The 22,565-nt window shown below is 42.0% G+C and overlaps 1 protein-coding gene across 1 annotated transcript in view; it reads left to right on the forward strand.

The window, feature by feature from the left end:
- Positions 1-22,565, forward strand: part of OSTF1 (osteoclast stimulating factor 1) — a 70,040-nt gene that overhangs the window by 42,140 nt on the left and 5,335 nt on the right. Inside the window, exons 4-9 of the mRNA XM_062208431.1 lie at positions 1,237-1,300; positions 3,973-4,026; positions 5,396-5,503; positions 7,443-7,492; positions 12,389-12,467; positions 16,041-16,139. Coding sequence (XP_062064415.1) covers positions 1,237-1,300; positions 3,973-4,026; positions 5,396-5,503; positions 7,443-7,492; positions 12,389-12,467; positions 16,041-16,139 — 454 coding nt within the window. The remainder of the gene's footprint in view (positions 1-1,236; positions 1,301-3,972; positions 4,027-5,395; positions 5,504-7,442; positions 7,493-12,388; positions 12,468-16,040; positions 16,140-22,565) is intronic.

A 22,565-nucleotide genomic window follows, 5' to 3' on the forward strand; every position in this document is an offset into this window, starting at 1 on the left:
TCATCTTCTGCTGCTTTCCCAAGTGCATTAGCCTTGAGCTGGATTGGAAGTGGAGCAGCCTGGACAGGAACAGATGCCCATATGAGATGCTAGTGGCACAGGTGGCAGCTGTATTTGCTGTGCCACAATGTCAGCTGTGGGAAATTTGAATGTTAAACTAGATATTTGTTGATAATAAGGAATTATTACTAAAGAGATTTTAAGCCATGATAATGGTATTATGACTATCTTTGAAAAAAAATTCTTATATTTCAGAGACACTAAAATTTTTACAGATGAAATAACATGATGTCTAGAATTTATTTCAAAATAATCCAGGAGGAGAGGGATGTTATAGTGTGACTATATATAAAATGATATTAGCCATTGGTAAATGATTCATACAGTTGAGAAATGGGTCATTATATTGTTCTTTCTACTTTTGCATAGGCTTAAATATTTTTATAATTAAAATGTTACCACAAAATGAAAGTAAATAGAGATCTTTAGAAAACCCCCGAAGCTGGTGCTGCGGCTCAACAGGCTAATCCTCTGCCTAGAGGTGCTGGCACACCGGGTTCTAGTCCCGGTCGGGGCACCGGATTCTGTCCGAGTTGCCCCTCTTCCAGGCCAGCTCTCTGCTGTGGCCAGGGAGTGCAGTGGAGGATGGCCCAAGTGCTTGGGCCCTGCACCCCATGGGAGACCAGGAGAAGCACCTGGCTCCTGCCTTCGGATCAGCACGGTGCGCCGGCTGCGGCGCGCTGGCTGTGGCGGCCATTGGAGGGTGAACCAACAGCAAAGGAAGACCTTTCTCTCTGTCTCTCTCTCTCACTATCCACTCTGCCTGTCAAAAAAAAAAAAAAAAAAAAAAAAAACCAAATAACAAAAACAAAACAAAAACAAAAAAAACAAAAAAAACCCCCAAAATATTCTGAAGATAATAAAAGAAGTTCTAGACCAAAAAAAATCATAGAGCTAGACTAATGTGATATTTTCCACCTTTTCTTTCATACATCTCTCATGTGTTTGGTTGTTGAGGCTCTGTGATAAAGTGTCTCAGTTTGTTTGTGTCAGGTGCCTATGTATTTGTAATTCAGTTAAGGGAAATGGATAACTAAAGTATGAGAAAGCTTGTTGAGTGTGAGGAGGAAAGATGGTTGTTTATGGGACACATGTGCCCTATAAGCCAAATGACTTCAAAAGCAGTTGCATGCAAACTGGATTTGGTACCACTGAATTTACCTCTTCTTTCACCAGAGTGATACCAATTGGTGGAAAGGCACCTGCAAAGGCAGGACTGGACTCATTCCAAGTAACTACGGTAAGTGTGGCCAGAGTGGCTTTATTTCAGCTTTGCTTCTTAACTTTCAACTATCTGATTCTTGAGGCCTTTCAGCTTGCTGCTGTGGCTGAAAAATCAATAGCGTTACTGCCTATCCAGTACATTTTTCACCCAGTGAGCCTCTAATTAATAAAATGAGCATGAACACCAGATGTGCCTGAGCCTGACTCCTTGGCTAACGAGAATGCTTTGTAGTATTCTTGAAAGAACCCAAGATTTCCAAGGAAACGCTGATGGTTTTACTTTGTTGGACTCTTAGAAGTTGTTTTTCTCTCATGTGGTTAATCTAAATCTCACAGATTGTCTCTTAGGCTAGCCCTTGCATTTGGGGGGCAGGGATGTTCCTTAGTATTGCAGTTTGGGACACTCAAGCGATGAGACATGGCTCCTGTCATGAAGCTGCTTCTAGTTGAAAGACAAAACAGACAAAAGCACTCAGGTAGACATTAGTCAAGTAGGAGGGTGCATTTGGCCCACTGGTTAATTTTAACTGAAAGTTGATCTCTGTAAAAGATAAGAATGGGACAGGAAGAGAGGCGGGAATATGGAGAGAGGGAGGTAGCAGGGAAAGAAGCATCATGTTTCCAAATCTGTGTATATTAAATGCATGAAGTTGTATTCCTTAAACAAAATAATAATTAAAAAAATACACTGCAAAAAAAACAAAAACAAAAACAAAAAAAAACCAGCTAAGAATCTTGCCCCTGGCATTGGAGTGCATGAGTTTGATCCTGGCTCAGTCTCCTGCTAATGCAGATCCTGGGAGATTTTTGTGGTCATTTGGGAAGTGAACAGTGGATGGGAGTGAGCTCTCTTTATATCTGTCTGTCAGCTGGCCAGCCGGCATGTCTGTCTGTCTATCTGCTGTAAGTCTTTCTTTTTGCTTCTCAAAGAAAGAAAGAAAGAAGTAAAGGCAAAGGAGCACAGATTGCTAACAAAATTCTTCAGTTTGATCTGTTTTTTCCATGTTGTAATAATAGAGTATCTTAGTTAACATAGCTGCTACTTCTAGGATTTGATATTCCCCTCTGTATAATGAAAGGGCTGTATTTAGATTTATAAGATTTCTTTATAATTTAGTGCTTGATGAATCCTTAGATTGATAGAGCTGGCATCAAACACCAGTTAACAAGCACTGGAAGGAGACTTGGAAAACATCAAGGAAAATACTTCAAATCTCCTTGGGGATGTAGGAGGTGAGGGCTAAGGCTAGGAGCCCTGCACAAGGATCCTGCTTGCCTTGATCCTGGGGTGGTAATATTCTTTGCCAAGAGAGACTTTAAAATTTTATTTACTTAAATTTTTATTTAAAAATGAGAAAGAGCTAGAGAGAGTATTTTCCATCAGCTGGCTTCTCCCTAAATGTCTGCAACAGCTGGGACTGGGCCAAGCCCAAAACATGAGTCTAAAACTCAGTCCAGTTTTCCCATGTGTGTGACAAGGACCCAGCTAATTGAGCTGTCACTGTTGCCTTTGAATCCATATTGGGAGCAGAGCCAATGGAATGCAGATGTCCAAGCAATGTTTTTTTTTGACAGGCAGAGTTAGAGAGAAAGGTCTTCCTTTTCCATTGGTTCACCCCACAAATGGCCGCTACAACCGGCACGCTGTGCCAATCCAAAGCCAGGAGCCAGGTGCTTTCTCCTGGTCGCGCATGGGGTGCAGGGCCCAAGGACCTGAGCCATCCTCCACTGCACTCCCAGGCCACAGCAGAGAGCTGGACCGGAAGAGGAGCAACCAGGACAGAATCTGACACCCCAACCGGGACTAGAACCCAGGGTCCTGGCGCCACAGGCGGAGGATTAGCCTAGTGAGTCACGGCACCGGCCCAAGCAATGTCTTAATCACTGTACCAAGTGCCTGCTCCCTGCCACACCAATGACTTTAAACATCCATACACTTGCCTTCACCTTTGAAATCCCAGGTATACCCTTATAATGCAACTCCATTTCCAGCCTTGACATAGACACTGATGGTGGAAAATATGCCTTTGCTGTTTTGAATTCCAGTAGTCAGGGAAGTGTCTTGTTACAGCCCTTTCATGGCTGGAAGGTGGGCTGTGAAATCCTCCTTGACTGCTAATCTTCCTCTGGCACTCCACTCCTGCTGATTCTAGAACAACGGTGAACACACCTCCCTTAGCACAGGTATGCAGATTGCCCTCTGAACGCAGGAAACAAAATATTTCCCCCTCATTTCTTCCTGTATTGCTACACTCAGGGAAATCAATTACTTTTAGGCATCTTCAAAGCAGGGTGTTTTACAGCATGTAAAACTGATCATCAAGTGCTTTTTTATTTTTCATTTTTTGTTGACAATTTGTTTGCTAAATATTTGAGTAAACTGGTATGCAGGTCAGGGATGTGTATGTGTGTGTGTGTTTAATGTATTTCCAGCTAATTACTGTGTTTGCTTTTTTTATACTTCTAGTTAATTGCCGTGTTATTGCCTTGTTGCTTGGCTTGGTTTCAGTTAACACATAATTCAGCTGCTTTTTAAAGCTGGAACCATCTGTTGAATTTTCGTAGGGTCCAAGGTCCTGCCCTCACGAAGCCTGAGGATGGTGGTGAGGGAGTGAATTCAGTGGATAGCAGTCTCAATGTTGGATAGCAGTCTCAACATTAGGTTTTCACTTTTTGTTCCCAATCCAGTGGCTGAACAGGCAGAATCCATTGACAATCCATTGCATGAAGCTGCAAAAAGAGGTATGTGTGATTCTTTTTTGACTGAGGTAGGTATACAGTTTAATAGAATGCACAGATTTTAATTACACAGTTATATGAGTTTTGGCAAATGATACACCCATGTAACCCACACCCAGATCAACATTTCAAACATTTCCATCATCCCAGAAAGTTCCTTCTTCCACCTTCCCAGTTAAATCTTGCCATCCCCAGAGGCAATCTTTGTTCACTTCTGAGTACCCTACTTCAGTAGTGGCAATGGGCAAGTGGAAACACACAATCTGTGGTTTCCAAAATCAGGATGTGTGGACCAGAATATTTATGATGTGGTGTGATAAGTACTGCCATGGAAAGGCATTTCAGTTAAATGGGCCATAGAGGCTGGGGTAACTGTTGGGCAGGAGGGTGGAGGCTTCCTGGGGGTTCAGCATCTAGGAGAATGTTGGTTGTGGTTGGCGAGGGATTGTCAGGGAAGGGCATGAGCAACAGAGATGGGTCGGGGGAGTGCCGTGGCTGAACTATGAGGGGCCTTGTTTGGGCTTCATTTTGTAGATCAAAGGACCTCAGCTAGGGGTGATTTTTTCCATGCCCTTGGAGATATTTGCCAGTGTGAGGATACATTTGATTACCGTGATTTGAAGGGTGCTTCTGGCATCTTCTGGGTGGAGTACAGGGATGATGATCAACATGCTGCTGCGAAAGGACAGTCCCCACAACAAAGAATTCTCTTTTGTTTGTACTTCCTAATCCCTAATGCCAGGAGGGCCAGTGTTGAGCAACCCTTCTGTTCATTCTTTGAGTATTTTGGATCTTTATGAAATCTAAATGCGCTAAAGGAAATTATTGGTTGAGGATTATGGATAAGTAAAACTACCAAACTTGCATTTTAAATTTTTTTTGTAAATTAGATACTTAAGGCATTAGCCTGATGATTTTAAATTAATAGTCACACTTTAGAATGTAAGAACACCAATTTTCAGTAGGTTATTTAGTGTTTCTTTTCTTAGAAGAACTAAAAGTGCATTTTAAACGTGAATGTGAATAGTACCTGCTTGTTCTTAGGTTTGACTGTTTTTTCCATAAGTTCTACAATTTCACAAAGGAAAAAATACATAGCTATGTATTTTTACAGAATAGAAATGCCCTAAGTAGACCCATTTAAGCAGCTCTTCTCATTAACATACCATTAAAGGTTGATGTTAATGCTTTCCATTAATAAACTAAAAGTCCAAACCTACCATAATAAATGCTTTAGTGGGCATATCTTAATTTAAGACTCACGGATTAGTCCAGTACAAATAGAAGTTTATGCAGGATGAAATTGATTTAAAAGTGAAACAAAATATGAAGACTTTTTTCTTGTGTTTTTATGAGTGTGAAATTCTTCCAGGCAACTTGAGCTGGCTGAGAGAGTGTTTGGACAACCGAGTGGGTGTCAATGGCTTGGACAAAGCCGGAAGCACTGCCTTATACTGGGCCTGTCACGGCGGGCACAAAGGTATCACGTTTTGTTTGTTAGAAATTTCTGTGCTGCTGAACATGTGTTTCTAAGGGAACCCGATTGACAAAAATGACAAAATCAGGTCGCCGATACTTTTCGAGTCCTGTAGGACGAAGCCAAAAGCTTCGTTCTTGGAAGCTGTGCATATCCCTGGGTGGAATGTGGTCAGTCAGCCCTGCTACAGACCTCTCACTTGAAATGTTAGAAACTTCCTTTCCTCTTTCAGGCCTAGAAAAGTTTAGAAAGATTGCCAGAAAACAACAGTAACATAAAAACAAAGCCTCTATCTAGTCTTGCAGAAAAAAAAGGGGGGCAGAATTGATCCTTCTTTGCTTTTCCCAAGGTACCCTTTTCTGACTTGCGTGTCTACTTTAATCCCATCTGTTTGAGAAGAAACAGTATTTACATGGATTAGTGAATCAGTGAATATTTTGTTATAATCAATGATAATGACAAATTAAATTTCTTTTTTTCCAAAAGATTTATTTATGTATTTGAAAGGTACACAGAGAGTTATAGAACTACAGAGAGAGAGAATTTCCATCTATTGATTCACTCCCCAAATGACCACAACAGCCAGGACTGCATCAGGCCGAAGCCAGGAGCCTGAAACTGGGTCTCCCACATGGGTGGCAGGGGCCCAACTACGTGGGCCGTCTTCTGCTGCCTTCCAGGGGCATTAGTCAGGAGCTGGATCCAAAGCAGACAGGGTCCAGTGTTGTGGCATAGCAGGTAAAGCTGCTGCCTGCAACTCCAGCCTTCCATATGGGTGCTGGTTCGTGTCCTGGCTGCTCTACCTCCCATCCAGCTCTCTGCTAATATCCTGAGGAAAAGGAGTGGAAGATGGCTCACGTGTTTGGGCCTCTGCCATCCACATGGGAGACCCGGATGAAGCTGCTGGCTTCAGCTTGATCCAGCTCTGGCCGAGTGGCATCTGGGGGGTGAACTGGTAGATGGACGATCTCTCTCTCTGTCTCTGTCTCTGTCTCTCTTTCTCTCTGTAACTCTGACTTTCAAAGTGAGCAATTAAATCTTAAAAAACAAAAAACAAACAAAAAAAAAAACCCACAGATACAAAGTGGAACAAGTAGGATTCAAACACATTGAATTTTGAATTTCTTTTTTTTTTTTTTTTTTTTTTGACCGGCAGAGTGGATAGTGAGAGAGAGAGAGACAGAGAGAAAGGTCTTCCTTTTTGCCGTTGGTTCACCCTCCAGTGGCTGGCGCATCTCGCTGATCCGAAGCCAGGAACCAGGTGCTTCTCCTGGTCTCCCATGCGGGTGCAGGACCCAAGCCCTTGGGCCATCCTCCACTGCCTTCCCGGGCCATAGCAGAGAGCTGGCCTGGAAGAGGGGCAACCAGGATAGAATCCGGTGCCCCAACCGGCACTAGAACCCGATGTGCCGGCGCCGCAAGGCGGAGGATTAGCCTGTTAAGCCACAGCGCCGGCCTGAATTTTGAATTTCTAGATGTATTTCACCTTGGGAAAAAAAGCTACCAATCACTCATTTTCTTTTTACTTTTTCCTGCAACACAAAAAATAAACCCAGCAGTGAGAAACAAAGAACTCAACAAATGAAATAGCATAGTCAGGGGGAATTTTTTGTTATCTTTGAACAGAAGCCTATTTTATTTTAGCTAGTAAACCTGTTAGTTCTATGTGGTAAGTTAGCTCATAGTGATGTAAAAATATTTCCATATTATAGATGTTATGTGAAAATGCAAAAGCCAAAACCGTTTGAAAACAGAGTATTTCCCAAAATGATTCTACTTTTATAGACTCTTAGGTGCTTCAGTACATAAATTTAAAAATAATTTGTTCTAAGAATTTCCTTGCAGATACTTTTACAGGATCCTCTTTAAAAACTGTTATGCCTCATTTTTTCAGGCTTTCTAGTTATTTCTTAAAAAAACGTGTCTTCTATTTGAATTTCAGATATCGTGGAAGTGCTGTTTACTCAGCCGAATATTGAACTGAACCAGCAGGTGAGATGGCTTATGTGGACATCAATTTGAACAGCTGCCTTGTCCTCTTTGGTCCCTTGCAGCTTGTGGACATATGGAATACCGTAGTCAAAATACTACAAGCGTATGCATTGAAAATTTTTATCATGCTAAGATTGGAACTGCACAATGCCCCAAATGCCTACCCTGCTCCTCCTTGTATATCACGTTTGGCTTTTGATTCTTTCTTCTCGAGCTTACTGAGCACAAGGATACTGAGGAACATGCTGCCGGAGCTGCTGTGCCCTGCGTAGTCTTCAAATGTATTTTGGCTTCCCACTTGTTTGGTGAAGGTTTACGTTTGTCAGTAGGTACAGCTCTCATCTCTTAACACCCTAGTTTTCCACTTCTCTTCTGACTCTCCCATGTATTTTTTTCCTCCTCCTCTTTTTTTTTTTTTTTTTAGAAAGCTTTTATTTAATACATATAAATTTCCTAGGTACACCTTTTGGAATATAGTGCTTCGTCCCCCCATACCCGACCTCCCACTTCTATTCCCGTCCCACATCCTACTCCTTCTCCCATCCCATTCTTCATTAAGATTCATTTTTAATTATCTTTATATACATAAGATCAACTCTATACTAAGTAAAGATTTCAACAGTTTACACTCACACAGACACACAAAGTATACAGTACTGTTTGGGGTCTAGTTTTACCATTAATTCTCATAGTACAACTCATTAAGGACAGAGAGATCCTACATGGGGAGTAAGTGCACAGTGACTCCTGTTGGTTATTTAACAATTGACACTCTTATTTATGATGTCTGTGATCATCAAGGCTATTGTCATGAGCCGCCAAGGCTATGGAAGCCTTTTGAGTCTACAAACGCCAACATTATTTAGACAGGGCCATAATCAAAGTGGGAGTTCTCTCCTCCCTTCAGAGAAAGGTACCTCCTTTTTTGATGGTCCCTTCTTTCCACTGGGATCTCACTCACCGAGATCTTTCATGTAGGCCATTTTTTGCCACAGTGTCTTGGCTTTCCATGCCTGAAATGCTCTCATCTCCCATGTATTTTAAAGTTTTTGGTTTTAGTGCTATATAATGTTTACATTACTATGGCTGTCTAAATAGTGTTCTCTGTATAACCTTATTTCTTATTTATTAATTTTTAAGCTTGTTTTAATGTCACCTAGACATCTGTACTACATTATGTTCTATAGAAGTACTTGTTCAAAATGTCTAAGAGACTCAGTGAGTTTCTATTTTCCTCCTTGGACTCACCCTCCCATAGTCCTCCATCCCCATTCTCCAATCTGAGTAACTTATTCCATTGCCCTTTGCTGTCTTCCTGGGTGTCTCCAGCCCTCTCTGCTGTGTTCTGTCTTTACTAGTCTGGTCCCTATGTCTCCCTTGTGTTGGAGAACATCTTCAGGTAGATTGATTATTGGGCTGATCAGAATTCTAGACTGAAAACAATTTCAGACCATTGAAGGTATGGCTGTGTGATGTTCTAGTTTCCAAGGCGCTTTGGAGGGGTTTGATGCCATTCTGATTCCCATTCTTCTATGTGTGACCTGCTTCTTTGTCATTTTATCCATGGTGTTCTAACATTTACAGTGATGTGCGTTAATATGCATTTCTCCCCATTAATTATGATGAACTCTTGGAAACAATATCTTATTCTTTTACAGTTTTTATGTGAACATTTTCTTTATTGTTTTGATGCTGTAAGGTCCATTAGTAGGATGTTATACTCTAGGGTTAAGCCTGCAGCTGTCTTAGTGTTTCTCAGAGATTTTTCTCACCTCTGCCCCTGTGCTTTAGTTTGGTTTTAATTCCCCAGAGCTCTGTGTTGGTTTTCTAATGCTATATAGCCAACGGTCATGTTTAGCAATAGATTCTTCCAAAAAGTCAGGATTATGGGCAGGTCTCGTATTTTGCCATCTATTTCAGTTTTTTTTTTAAAAGATTTATTTATTATTTATTTGAAAGGCGGTGTTATAAATAGGCGGGGTAGGAGAGAGAAAGAGAGAGAGAGGAAGAGAGAGAGAAAGAGGTCTTCCATCCACTGGTTCACTTCCCAGTTGGCTGCAATGGCTGTAGCTGAGCTGATCCAAAGCCAGGAGCCAGGAGCTTCCTCCCAATCTCCTATTGGGTACAGGAGCCCAAGGACTTGGGTCATCTTCTGCTGCCTTCCCAGGCCATAGCAGGGAGCTGGATTGGAAGTGGAACAGCTGGGATTCAAAACAGTGTCCGCATGGGATGCTGGCACTCCAGGGGGCAGCTTTACCACTAAACCACAATGCTGGGGCCCCTGTTAGTTTTTTAAGGGACTACCTCATTGGGTCTGGCCCACCCAAGACAGTCTCCCTTTTTGATGAACTCAACATTCACTGACTAGAAACCTAATGTGTGGTTTCACCCACACTCGAGGAGAGGGACTCAGGAGTGTACTTCAAAAGTTCATGGAAAATGGAATTAAAAATACGAGTTCATTTTTGTATAAGAGAAATTTTGAAACTCTTACATAATTTTCTCACAATATGTATTTTTCATGTTATAAATTTTTGTTTGCACCAAAATAAGCTCATACTTTTTTTTAAAAGATTTTTTTTAAACTTTTATTTAATGAATATAAATTTCCAAAGTACAGCTTATGGATCACAATGGCTCCTCCCGCCCCCATAACTTCCCTCCCACCTGCAACCCTCCCCTTTCCCACTCCCTCTCCCCTTCCATTCACATCAAGATTCATTTTCAATTCTCTTTATATACAGAAGGTCAGTTTAGTATATATTAAGTAAAGATTTCAGCAGTTTGCCCCCACATAGCAACACAAAGTGAAAAAATACTGTTGGAGTACTAGTTATAGCATTAAATAACAGTGTACAGCACATTAAAGACAGAGATCCTACATGATATTTTTAAAAAATTGATTAATTTTGTATGCAATTTCCAGTTTAACACTAGGTTTTTATTTATTTATCTGAAGCTAGGAGCCAGGTATTTCTTCTGGGTCTCCCACATAGGTGCAGGGGCCCAAGGACTTGGGCCATCTTCTACTGCTTTCCCAGACCATTGCAGAGAGCTGGATTGGAAGTGGAACAGTCGGAACTCAAACCAGTGCCCATATGGAATGCCAGCACTGCAGGTGGCAGTTTTACCCGCTATGCCCCAGCTCTGGCCCCAGATCATACTTTTAATTTCAATTTTCCACAAAATTTCTGGAGTACTTTCATATTCATGGAGTCTATACTGGGGTAGGGCAAGGCTTTAGGGGACCTTAGTAGAATTCCATAAGCTCTAATTTTACTATGTCACTTTATTAAAAAATTGGATGGCTTACTGTTTTTTAAAGTATTTATTTTTATTTTATTTGCAATAGAGACAGAAACAGAGATTTTCCACCTGCTGGTTCACTCCTGAAATCCCCACAACAGCTGGGGCTGGATCAGGCTGAAGCCAGGAGCCTGGAACTGTAAAATCTGGTTTTCCACATGGATAGCAGGGGCCAAGTACCTGATCTATCATCTGCTATCTCCCAGGAAGTTATAATCTGAAACAAAGACAGGACTCAAACCCAGGCATTTCAGTATGGGCTGTGGGCATTTGCTGCCCCAAATGCCCACCTCTGACTGTTAATTTTAAATACATCTTTACTTATTGCATGATGCAGTATCATCTCATATCCTTGTGATGTCTTAGTTGAATAGTTCCCACTTATCCCTGAGTTTGCTTTCTGTGGTTTTAGTTACCCATAGTCAACAAGAAGGGTGAGTAAATTGCAATAAGGTATTTTGAGAGGGAGACCATATCTATAACTTTAATTGTAGCATGTTGCTATCCTCGTTCTATTTTCTTCTTGTTGCTTATGTCTTACTATGTCTAATTTGTAAGTTAAACTTTAGTACAGACCTGTATGTAAAAGAAAAAGCATCATATATATAGAGTTCAGTACTACCTGTGGTTCCCAGCATCTACGAGGGGTCTTGGAAGGTATCCCCTTCAGATAAGGGGCAACATCAGGTAGCTTTTCCCTCTGAGATCTAGTTGTTTTGGTATCTTTAGCCTTTCTGTACATATTGAAACTTTCCTCTTTATCCATCACTGCATTTGGGACTAGTATGTGTTTGTGAGGCTTGCTGGCTGGTGGGCTTCTCTGACACGGTTGAGTCATGTTGTGGCCGTTTTGCTGGGCATTGCTCAAGTACAGTACACACCATCTCCTCCTCCATTGGGAGGCTGGACTGCTTGGCCAGAGAAATACCCTGCAGTCTCCCGCTCAGGAGTGTACACTTGACTGCCAATATGGGGCAGTGGTCAGGTGAAGATAGAGAGCCGAGAGAGGTGTCTTACTGTTCAGTCTGTAGGTCTTTCATCTAGCATCCCCTCTCTAGTCTCCCCAGCTTTTAGTTTCTGTCCTGATTGCCACCTTCTCTTGAATCTGTGCCCATGAGCTTGGAATCAACTGGCTAATTTCTTGGCAGGGTAATTCTGTCATCTTGACTGGGGAACAGTCAAGCAAGGGGAACAGAGGGGGCTTGGAAGTCCCAATTACTTACAAGGTCATTCAGTCTCTATTTTCATTCCCTATTGCTCTTCCTGCCTCAGCATCTCCAGGAATCTCCAGGCCCTAATCCTCACTAGGTTTCTGCTAGAACAAATCTTGCTTGCTCCTTGTTTCTCAGAATGCAGCAATAGCAGTTCAGCTCCTGCCCTGCCCCATCAGTTTCTACTCCTCCATCCCATTCTCTCTCTCCGAAATGAGCCCTCTCTTCAGCCTCTGTTCCTGTCTTCGTTGAAAGTTCGCATGGCTCCTTAACTTTGTTTTCACTTTAGGTTTAATTAGGTTGGCTATAAATTACTATGTGTTTCCAATCCACCGTCTGTCTGTTTTAAAAATGTTACTTTCCCTCTCTGTCACCATAGAACAAGCTGGGAGACACAGCTTTGCATGCTGCTGCCTGGAAGGGTTATGCAGATATTGTCCAGTTGCTTCTGGCAAAAGGTAAAGTTTATGCTGAGTTTATCTGGTCTGTGCTTACCCTGAACAATGTGCTGCATCAAAGGACACCTTATTTTATTTATTTTAGTTTTTCTTAAGATTTATTTATTTATTTGAGAGAGAAAGAGAGAGAGAGAGAGAGAGAGAGAGAGAGGTTTTCCATCCTCTGGTTCACTCCCCAAATGGTCACAACTGATGTGCTGAACAAGGCTGAAGCCACAAGCCTGGAGCTCCACCGGGGTCTCCCACACAGGTGGCAGGCACCATCCTCCACTACCTTCTCATTCCTGTTAACAGGGAGCTGGATCAAGCGGAGCGGCTGGGACTTGAAATGGTGCTTTGACATTCGATGCTAGCATTGCAGGTGGCAGCTTAGCTCACGGTACCACAACACTGGCCCCACTCCTTATTTTAAAGCTGGAACTTTAAAACTCTACTCTGTATTGCAGAGTTGTTATGAAATTATTGAGGTTGATTTCTGTTAGTTTTTCATATAAATTAAAATTTTGTTAATCTTTAAAATTGCATGGATTACTTTTCGTAGAGACTTACTGTATACTTCTGTGGAATTATGGGGCCTTGGAAGGAAGGAATTGTGTGCTGTGTGTGTGCACGCATGAGGGAGAACCTGTCTGAGAAGGCTGTATGGGTGAAGTTGGCCCCTGTTGACACAGCAGAGTCTTGCTAGATAAGAAAGAATGCCATGGCTGCAGTATCTGACTTGAGCCAAGCGAGTGCCAGAAGTGTGGAAAATGAAGGATATACTGATCTCCAGTTTTTATAAGTTCAGAGAGAGCAGTGGAGTTAGGGAATGATTGTCCATTCATTCATGGGTTCCATGATCTATTGAAGTCTTACAGAGGATCAGGTCCATCACCCCATACCACGCCTTGTTCCAAAGGGATATGATGTGGCATGGCTGAGTTCCCAAACCACAAGTCACTGGATCAGCCTCATTAGGGAATCCTTGGAGCAACGTTATGGAATATATGAGAGAATTTCTTTTTAATTTGTATTTATTTACATTTTCATTTTATTTGAAAAGCAGAGACAGAGAGAGAAAGAGAAATCTTCTGTCTGCTGATTCACTCCCCAGATGCCCGTAGTACTTGGAGCTGGGCCAGGCCAAAGCCAGGATACCAGAACTCCATCTGGGTCTCCCACATGGGTGGCAGGGACCCAAGTACTTGCCATCACTTGCTACCTCCCAGGGCACACGTTATTGGAAGCTGGATTGGAGCTAAAGGAGGTAGGACTCAAATCAGGCACACCAATACATCTCAAGCTGTGTTTTAATCTCTGTGCCAAGTGCCTGCCCTAAGAAATACTTTTTAAATTTTATGTATGTTGATGATGTAAACTCCAGGTCTAAAAGGCCAGATGCCATGAGGACCGCCTTGGTGCCCCCTTATGGTTATGCTATGGTCTGAGCTTTCCAATATGGCAGCCTGTAGCCACGTGTGCCACTGAACCCTTGAACTGAGATGTGCTGTGTCAAAGACGTAGGAGAACAAGTAAAGCATCACAACAGTTTTTATATTGATTTAATGTTGAAAAGATAACATTTCTGATATATTAGGTTAAATACAAATATTACTAAAGCTGATTTCACTTTTTGCAAATGTGACTATTAGAAAATTGAAAGTGATATGGAGGCTCATGTTATATTTCTGTTAGCACTCCCAGAGGAACACAGGAACAGTTGTATTTCTTCTCTAGCATCCCTGTCTCTGAGTATCTCCTGTCCTGATAAGAATCGTGTGTTTGAGTTCTCATGTGTAATTTAAACTAGCACATGGTTAGTCATAGAGCTGTTAACCTCCAAGTGCTTTCAGCCCACAGTGCACTGAGAAAATGTGTCTTTCCACAGAATGCTACCTTTGACCAGATCTGGATCCACTTAGGAGAAAGAGATTTTTGACATGAGGTCATCATATTCCTAATTAAGCATACTATTTTTTCTTTATTAAGTATTTTTGTGCAGTTCTGTTTTGGGACAGGTATTTTTTGCTTATCAAAGAGGGAGGGGAAGCAAATGGTACTCTCCTGCACCATGCCGTAAAGTATAAAATTGGTAGAGCCTTCTTGGAAAGCAACCTAGCAATAGCTGGCTAAATTTAAAATACACTTAGCTTTACATTTTAGCACCACTTCTAGGAAACTTTTTCAGAAACACAGGGAAATAAATATGCTGGTCAAGAATGTTTATTATAGTATTTGGAATGATGAAAATTAGAAACTGCCTCAGTACTCCTCAATAAAATGGTGATTAAATAAATTGTGAAATACTCATAAAATGTTCAGATAGATTGAGTTATATTTATGCTTCTAAGGAAAGAGTACCATTGTATGCTGTTAAGTTAAAATATACAAAATTAGAGCCCAGGACAAATAGTATAGATGTCTGTGAATGTCTTGACACACATTAGGGAGATAAGAACTCATGCCTACTTGTCACCAGTAGTCACCAGTATTCACTACTCTAGGAGGGGGGTTAAAGTGGTAGCAGGCAGGTGTGTGAAGGAGCAGGTTAAGTTGCTGCTTGGGTCACCCGCATCCCACATGAAGTACTGATTTGGATCTGATTCAGCTCCCTGCTAATGTGCCTGGGAGGCAACAGATGATGGCTCAAGTACTTGAGTCCCTGCTACCCATGTGGGAGACCTCAGTGGACTTTCTGGCTCCTGGCTTCAGTCTGGTCCAACCCCAGCTTTTGTGGCCATTTGGGGAGTGAAGGAACAAATGATGGAAGATTTCCCTCTCTTGCTCTGTGTCACTCTGCCTTTCCAATGAATGAGTTTTAAAAAAGAAAAAAAAAAAAAAAAAAAAAAAGAAGAATGAGATGAAGATGAATGGTCCTCACTGGAAAGAGTAGAAGATGGGAATGAAATGGGACTTTTGTTGGGATACCTCTGTATTTTAAAATCTTTAACAATGCAAATGTATTCATGAATTATAAATTTCCAATGTACAGCTTATGGATTACAATGGTTTCCCCCTCCCATAACTTCTCTCCCACCCGCAACCCTCCCCTTTCCCGCTCTCTCTCCACACAATAAAGACAAAGTGTGTAGAAGATGGTTTTAGAGGAACAGTGAGTTGCCTCTGGGATTTATTGTGTTGCCATTCTGCTAATTTGCATGAGAGTATATTTAAAATGGGAAATATGTACCCCTCAAACTCAGCCCTCATGGTCTTTTTCAAAGACCCCCTGGAGCAAAAGAAGAGGCAAAGTGGATAAGGAATGTACACTCCAGACCCTCATGTTGAGCACCTGTACCCAATGGGCTCTAAGAGATGGTTTAGGACTTACCAAGGGGACAGTAAACTCCTCACTGAAGGGCTCCCATATAGTCTTATAGGGACTTGAGGGAGAAGAGGCTGTATTTTAATGGAGCGAGATGAACACAGGGGCAGCAACACTCCCCCATCGGAGACATTGTTTTGAGAGTTTACTTCTGAGTCAGAATTGTTCTCCAGCTAGTTTTACCAAAAGTGACCAGTTTCTGTGAAGAGGATTGACTGCCACTGTTCTATCTTTGAAATCACCTGATTTACTTTTCTTTTGTTCTGAAGGAGCTAGAACAGATTTAAGGAACAATGAGAAGAAGCTGGCCTTGGACATGGCGACCAATGCTGCCTGTGCATCTCTCCTGAAAAAGAAACAGGGAGCAGGTATTTGTTTTAAATCCCCCTTTTCTTCTCATGCCCTCAGGATTTAGGTGGGTCAACTTACTGTTGATTTGATTATATATGTTTGGTTTTATATGATTATATACCCTTGATCTAATTAGACCCAGTATAGAACACCCTCAAGAAAACAGATGTTTGAAGAGAGGTATAGGCTATTGTTGTTTTTATTTATTTATTTATTTTTGGACAGGCAGAGTGGATAGTGAGAGAGAGAGACAGAGAGAAAGGTCTTCCTTTTTGCCATTGGTTCACCCCCCAGTGGCCGCCGCGGGCGGCGCATCGCGCTGATCCGAAGCCAGGAGCCAGGTGCTTCTCCTGGTCTCCCATGCGGGTACAGGGCCCAAGCACTTGGGCCATCCTCCACTGCACTCCCGGGCCATAGCAGAGAGCTGGCCTGGAAGAGGGGCAACCGGGATAGAATCCGGTGCCCCAACCGGGACTAGAACCCGGTGTGCCGGCGCCACAAGGCGGAGGATTAGCCTGTTAAGCCACGGCGCCGGCCTGTTTTTAATTTTTTTTTAAGACATTAATTTGAAAGGCAGAGCAACACAGAGAAAAGAGACAGAGAGATAGGAAAAGAGGTCTTTCATCCTCTGGTTGACTTCCCAAAGGCTGCAATGGCTGGGCTGAGCTAGGCCCAAACCAGGAGCCAAGAACTTCAGTCAGGACTCCTATGTGAGTGCAGGAACCTCAAGTACTTGGACCATCATCTGTTGCTTCTCAGGCTTACTAGCAAGAAGCTGGATCAGAAGCAGAGTAGCTGGGACTCTAACTAGTAATTGGTATGGGATGTGACATCCCAAGTAGCAGCTTAACTGTTGCACCACAGTGCCAGCCCATTTTTACTGTTTTTAAATTTTTTGTTGTTGTTCCTTATATTCAAGTTTTAGTCATCTTGCTTTCCATGGCAGTCTTTTTCAGAGTACCATGGTCTCCATGCCTTCATTTCAGATACATGTTTATGAGTGCTTATGAATAAATTTTTTTAAATTAAGTCAATATCGCTTTTCTTATATTTGTTTTTAGTTTAAATGAGAGTATCAGTAAACTATAATCAGAGTTTTCTAGACTTTGTTAAATATTTTTTAAGTTATCCATTGTACTCTGAATTTTTTTTAAAACGGTGTAGATGTATATTCTTAAAGCAAAACTATGTATTGATGTGGGAAAATAAGTGAAAAAAAAGAAAAAAAGCTTGTGTGGTGGTTTTGAAAGAAAGGTGTTAAAACATATCACGTCATTTGTGACTACTGGCTGTTTATCTGACCTCAATTTGTAGCCTGTTGAACCCACTGCTCCCAAGATTAATTCTCACAAATGCTGAGAGGAAGTGCTTTGAGATTTTTTTCTTCTAACTGCTTCCTTTTTCCCCCTTTCCATTCGTTGTCAGCCTCCTGGCCCATGCCAAGCCCAGAGATGTAGAAAAACGAAAGGTGGAGAGATGTTAAATTCCTTTATTTTTACTTCTCTGGCGTGTTTCTACTATGTTTGAATACTTTGATACAACTTTGAAGTCTAAACAAAAATTGATACATTTTCCCCACCATTTTTAGGAAGAATTGAGGGTAATAGAAGACTCACTCACCTTCTCAACTCCTTGGCACTGTTACTTATTCCAAAAATTTTTTTTAGTGTTGCTTCAGAGTATAATATAAACTTCAGACCAATCCATGTGGGAGAATCATCAAAATAGCCTTTGAGCAAACGAATTCCCATGACAGACATGAAGGACATTTGTTTCCCTCTTAACTGGAGGAACTTTCAATTTTTAACCTGTGTTATAGCATACAGACTACTTTTCTTTCTTTCTTTTTTTTTTTACTAATTTAACTGAGTTCCCACTAATGTTTGAATCCTTAGAAAACTAACTTCTCCCTCAAGTATCCTTTGTTTTATGAGAAAAGGCAATGCTATGCCCACTCCATTTTTCCATTCGTAGTAGCAACCACAAAATAAAGGCAGGGCCTTGGTCTCCTGCTTTAGTTAATCAATAGTGGTAAACAGTCCTCTCTCTTCGTGGTCTCTGAAGGGAGTTTTCCTTATCTAGGGTAACATCCCCATCAAAATCCTCCTCACAGATCTGTTTTCCTTTATTCCAGATATGTCTGTGTCCCAGATTATGATTTTGATTTTTAATCTCTGCTCAGATATAGTAAAAACCATTCATTAGTTTGGAGTTGCTTATTTAAGCCATGAAAACTCACTGGCAGAACAAGCCTTTCTTGAAAATAGTTTCTCATTGCTGGGGGCTGGTTCAGTTAAGGAGCTGAGGAAGTATTTATCAGCTGAGCTTGTGTGCCCTGGCTGCACTGGGACTGAGAACCTAGATTTGCATCGTGTGGGAGAGATACATTTGCTTGAGCTGTGTGTCCCACTCCTTGGTTGGGTCAGGAAGTAGGACCATGGCCTAACTTCCTTTCTCTGCCACTGACATCCTGCTGCTCTGTGGGTGCCTTTAAAATGTACTGACTGAGCAATAAGGTTTCTTAGTAACCAAAGGTGATCGTGAGCAGGAAGGCAAGGAAGATAGCAAACCTTCTCAGACCCCAGAAAGCTGCACCCAGCCCAGTCATGGGCCTCTGGATTTAGGGGAAGCAGGTGGTCATATCTTCTCTCCCCCCTCACCTTTCAGCAGCCTCTGTGGAATGGGGGGTACTCTTTTCTCTGTTCACTGCCAAGTATCTTTAGTCTACCTTCCTGAATCTGTACTGATGGGATTAATTTGATACTGAGGCCTTCTTTTATTTGCATTACTTTCACATTATTTTACTTATACATATTTATAGGGTACAGTGTGTTAATTCCATACTGATATACAATATGTAATGAACAAATCAGTTTAGTTAGCATTTCTGTTTCCTTAAACATTTTTTTTTAAAAAAACTTTTTGGTGTTTAAGACTTAATAATTGCATATATGTATGGGAGCAGAGTGATATTTCAATAAATGTATAGCACATGTACTGATCAAATCAGAGTAAATGGTGTTTCCACCTTCTTACTATTACTTTATGTTTGCAGCCTTTGAAATCTTGTTTTCTATTTATTTATAAACTACTAATAGGTTATTGTGTGCTGTAGACACCCCATTGCAATATAGGGTACTGGGACTTATTCCTTCTGTCTGACTGTTTTGGTGCCTGTTATCTAACCTCTTTCTCTCCTCCTTCCCCACAATCCATTGATATAATCTTAATCCTGAAGGAGGCAAGAAATGAATTTTCATACTTCAGTTTTCATTTACTTCTTAAAACATTTTTTCTTGCTTTATTTTCCCAGTCATCTCTTTTAAAAAGTTTTAATTTATATTTATTATCCTAGTTGGAATGAGGGCTGGAATATTTGGTCATATAGTTAATTGCCAGCATGAAGTCTAAGGTGGAGGAGATATATTCTGAATTACTTTTCTAATTTTTTTTTGGATGTGAAGACTCAATACTTTATTGTTGTTAGTTAGTTCTTTCTTCTTCTTCTTCTTCTTCTTCTTCTTCTTCTTCTTCTTCGTCTTCTTCGTCTTCTTCGTCTTCTTCGTCTTCTTCTTCTTTTTTTTTTTTTTGACAGGCAGAGTGGACAGTGAGAGAGAGACAGAGAGAAAGGTCTTCCTTTTGCCGTTGGTTCACCCTCCAATGGCCGCCGTGGCTGGCGCGCTGCGGCCAGCACACCGTGCTGATCCGATGGCAGGAGCCAGGTGCTTCTCCTGGTCTCCCTTGCAGGTGCAGGGCCCAAGGACTTGGGCCATCCTCCACTGCATTCCCTGGCCACAGCAGAGAGCTGGCCTGGAAGAGGGGCAACCGGGACAGAATCCGGCGCCCTGACCGGGACTAGAACCCGGTGTGCCTGTGCCACAAGGTGGAGGATTAGCCTATTGAGCCAAGGCGCTGGCCAGTTAGTTCTTTCTTCTAAAAATTTTTATATTTAATTTTATTTATACAAGTTTAATATTTCATATTTAAAGATTTAGTAACATAGTGACATTTCCCCTCTACCCTCCCTCCTGCCAATGTTCCAGCCCTTCTTTGCCCTCCCTTTCAGATTCTCACTCTTAATTTTTATAGTGATCTATTTTCAGTATACATAATGATTGTATAGTTAACCCTACTGTAAGTAAAAGAGTTCAACAAATAATATGAAGAGAAAGAAAAGAAAACAAGCCGGCGCCGCGGCTCACTAGGCTAATCCTCCGCCTTGCGGCGCCGGCACACCGGGTTCTAGTCCCGGTCAGGGCACCGATCCTGTCCCGGTTGCCCCTCTTCCAGGCCAGCTCTCTGCTGTGGCCAGGGAGTGCAGTGGAGGATGGCCCAAGTGCTTGGGCCCTGCACCCCATGGGAGACCAGGAGAAGCACCTGGCTCCTGCCTTCGGATCAGCGCGGTGCGCCGGCCGCAGCGCGCTACCGCGGCGGCCATTGGAGGGTGAACCAACGGTAAAGGAAGACCTTTCTCTCTGTCTCTCTCTCTCACTGTCCACTCTGCCTGTCAAAAAAAAAAAAAAGAAAAGAAAAGAAAACAAACACTGTTCCTCATTGGAAGAGACAAGAGCTATAAGTAATCACTGATTCTCAAAATCTCTATTTCACTCCAGTACATTAATTTCAGATACTCTATTAGTTACCTTGGATCAGGGAAAACATATGATATCTGTCTTTTTGGGACTAACTTATTTCACTAAGTATAATGGTTTCCAGTTGCAACCATCTTGTTAAAAAAGAAAGGATTTCATTTCTTTCTTTCTTTTTTTTTTTATTTATTTATTTGACAGGTAGCGTTATAGACAGTGAGAGAGAGACAGAGAGAAAGGTCTTCCTTCTGTTGGTTCACTCCCCAAATGGCTGCCACGGCCGGAGCTACGCCAGTCCGAAGCCAGGAGCCAGGTGTTTCTTCCTGGTCTCCCATGCGAGTGCAGGGGCCCAAGCACTTGGGCCATCCTCCACTGCCTTCCCGGGCCACAGCAGAGAGCTGGACTGGAAGAGGAGTATCCGGAACTAGAACCTGGCACCCATATGGGATGCCAGCGCCACAGGCGGAGTATTAACCTAGTGTGCCACCACGCCGGCCCCCATTTTTTTCTTTTTTTTTTTACAGCTGAGTAGTACTCCTTGTGTACAAATACCACAATTTCTTTATCCAGTCAATAGTTGATGGGCATCTGGGTTGATTCCATATCTTAGCTATTGTCAATTTTGCTGCAATGAACGTGGGGGTACAGATAACTCTTTCATGTGCTGACTTCTTTTGTTTGGGTAAATTCCCAGGAGTGGGATCATATGATAGGTCTGTATTCAGATTTCTTTTCTTTTTTTTTTTTTTTTGTTATTGACAGGCAGAGTGGACAGTGAGAGAGAGAGACAGAGAGAAAGGTCTTCCTTTTGCCGTTGGTTCACCCTCCAATGGCCGCCGCGGCTGGCGCGCTGCGGCCGCCGCACTGCGCTGATCCGATGGCAGGAGCCAGGTGCTTCTCCTGGTCTCCCATGGGGTGCAGGACCCAAGGACTTGGGCCATCCTCCACTGCACTCCCTGGCCACAGCAGAGAGCTGGCCTGGAAGAGGGGCAACCGGGACAGAATCCAGTGCCCCGACCGGGACTAGAACCCGGTGTGCTGGCGCCGCTAGGCGGAGGATTAGCCTATTGAGCCGCGGCGCTGGCTTGTATTCAGATTTCTGAGTTATCTCCATATTGTCTTCCATGGTGACTGCACCAGTTTACGTTCCTACCAACAATGGACCACGATACCTTTTTCCCCATATCCTCACCAGCATTTGTTGTTTGTTGATTTCTGTGTGAAGCCACTCTAACTGAAGTGAGGTGAAACCTCACTGTGGTTTTGATTGCATTTCCCTGATGCCTCGTGATCCTGAACATTTTCTCAAGTGTCTTTTGGCCATTTGAATTTCCTGTCTTGAAAAATGCCTGTTCAAGTCCTTTGCCCATTTTTTTTTTTTACATTATGATCAACAATTTAATACTAAAATAGCAAAATGAGTTACAGTGTTGTTTATTTCAGTCTTGATATAAAGAATTATTCAGACCTATCATGTATGCTGAAAGGGTTGTACCACATCATTTTTCTTTTTCTTTCTTTTTTTTTAACTTTTATTTAATGAATGTAAATTTCCAACGTACAGCTTATGGATTACAATGGCTTCCCCCCCTCATAACTTCCCTCCCACCTACAACCCTCCCCTTCCTTTCCCGCTCCCTCTCCCCTTCCATCAAGATTCATTTTCAATTCTCTTTATATACAGAAGATCAGTTTAGTATATATTAAGTAAAGATTTCAACAGTTTGCACCCGCATAGCAAAACAAAGTGAAAAAATACTGTTGGAGTACTAGTTATAGCATTAAATAACAGAGTACAGCACATTAAAGACAGAGATCCTACATGATATTTTTTTAAAAATTAATTAATTTTCT

The sequence above is a fragment of the Lepus europaeus genome, chromosome 12 (assembly GCF_033115175.1).
Source record: "Lepus europaeus isolate LE1 chromosome 12, mLepTim1.pri, whole genome shotgun sequence".
In the NCBI taxonomy this organism is placed as follows: Eukaryota; Metazoa; Chordata; class Mammalia; order Lagomorpha; family Leporidae; genus Lepus; species Lepus europaeus.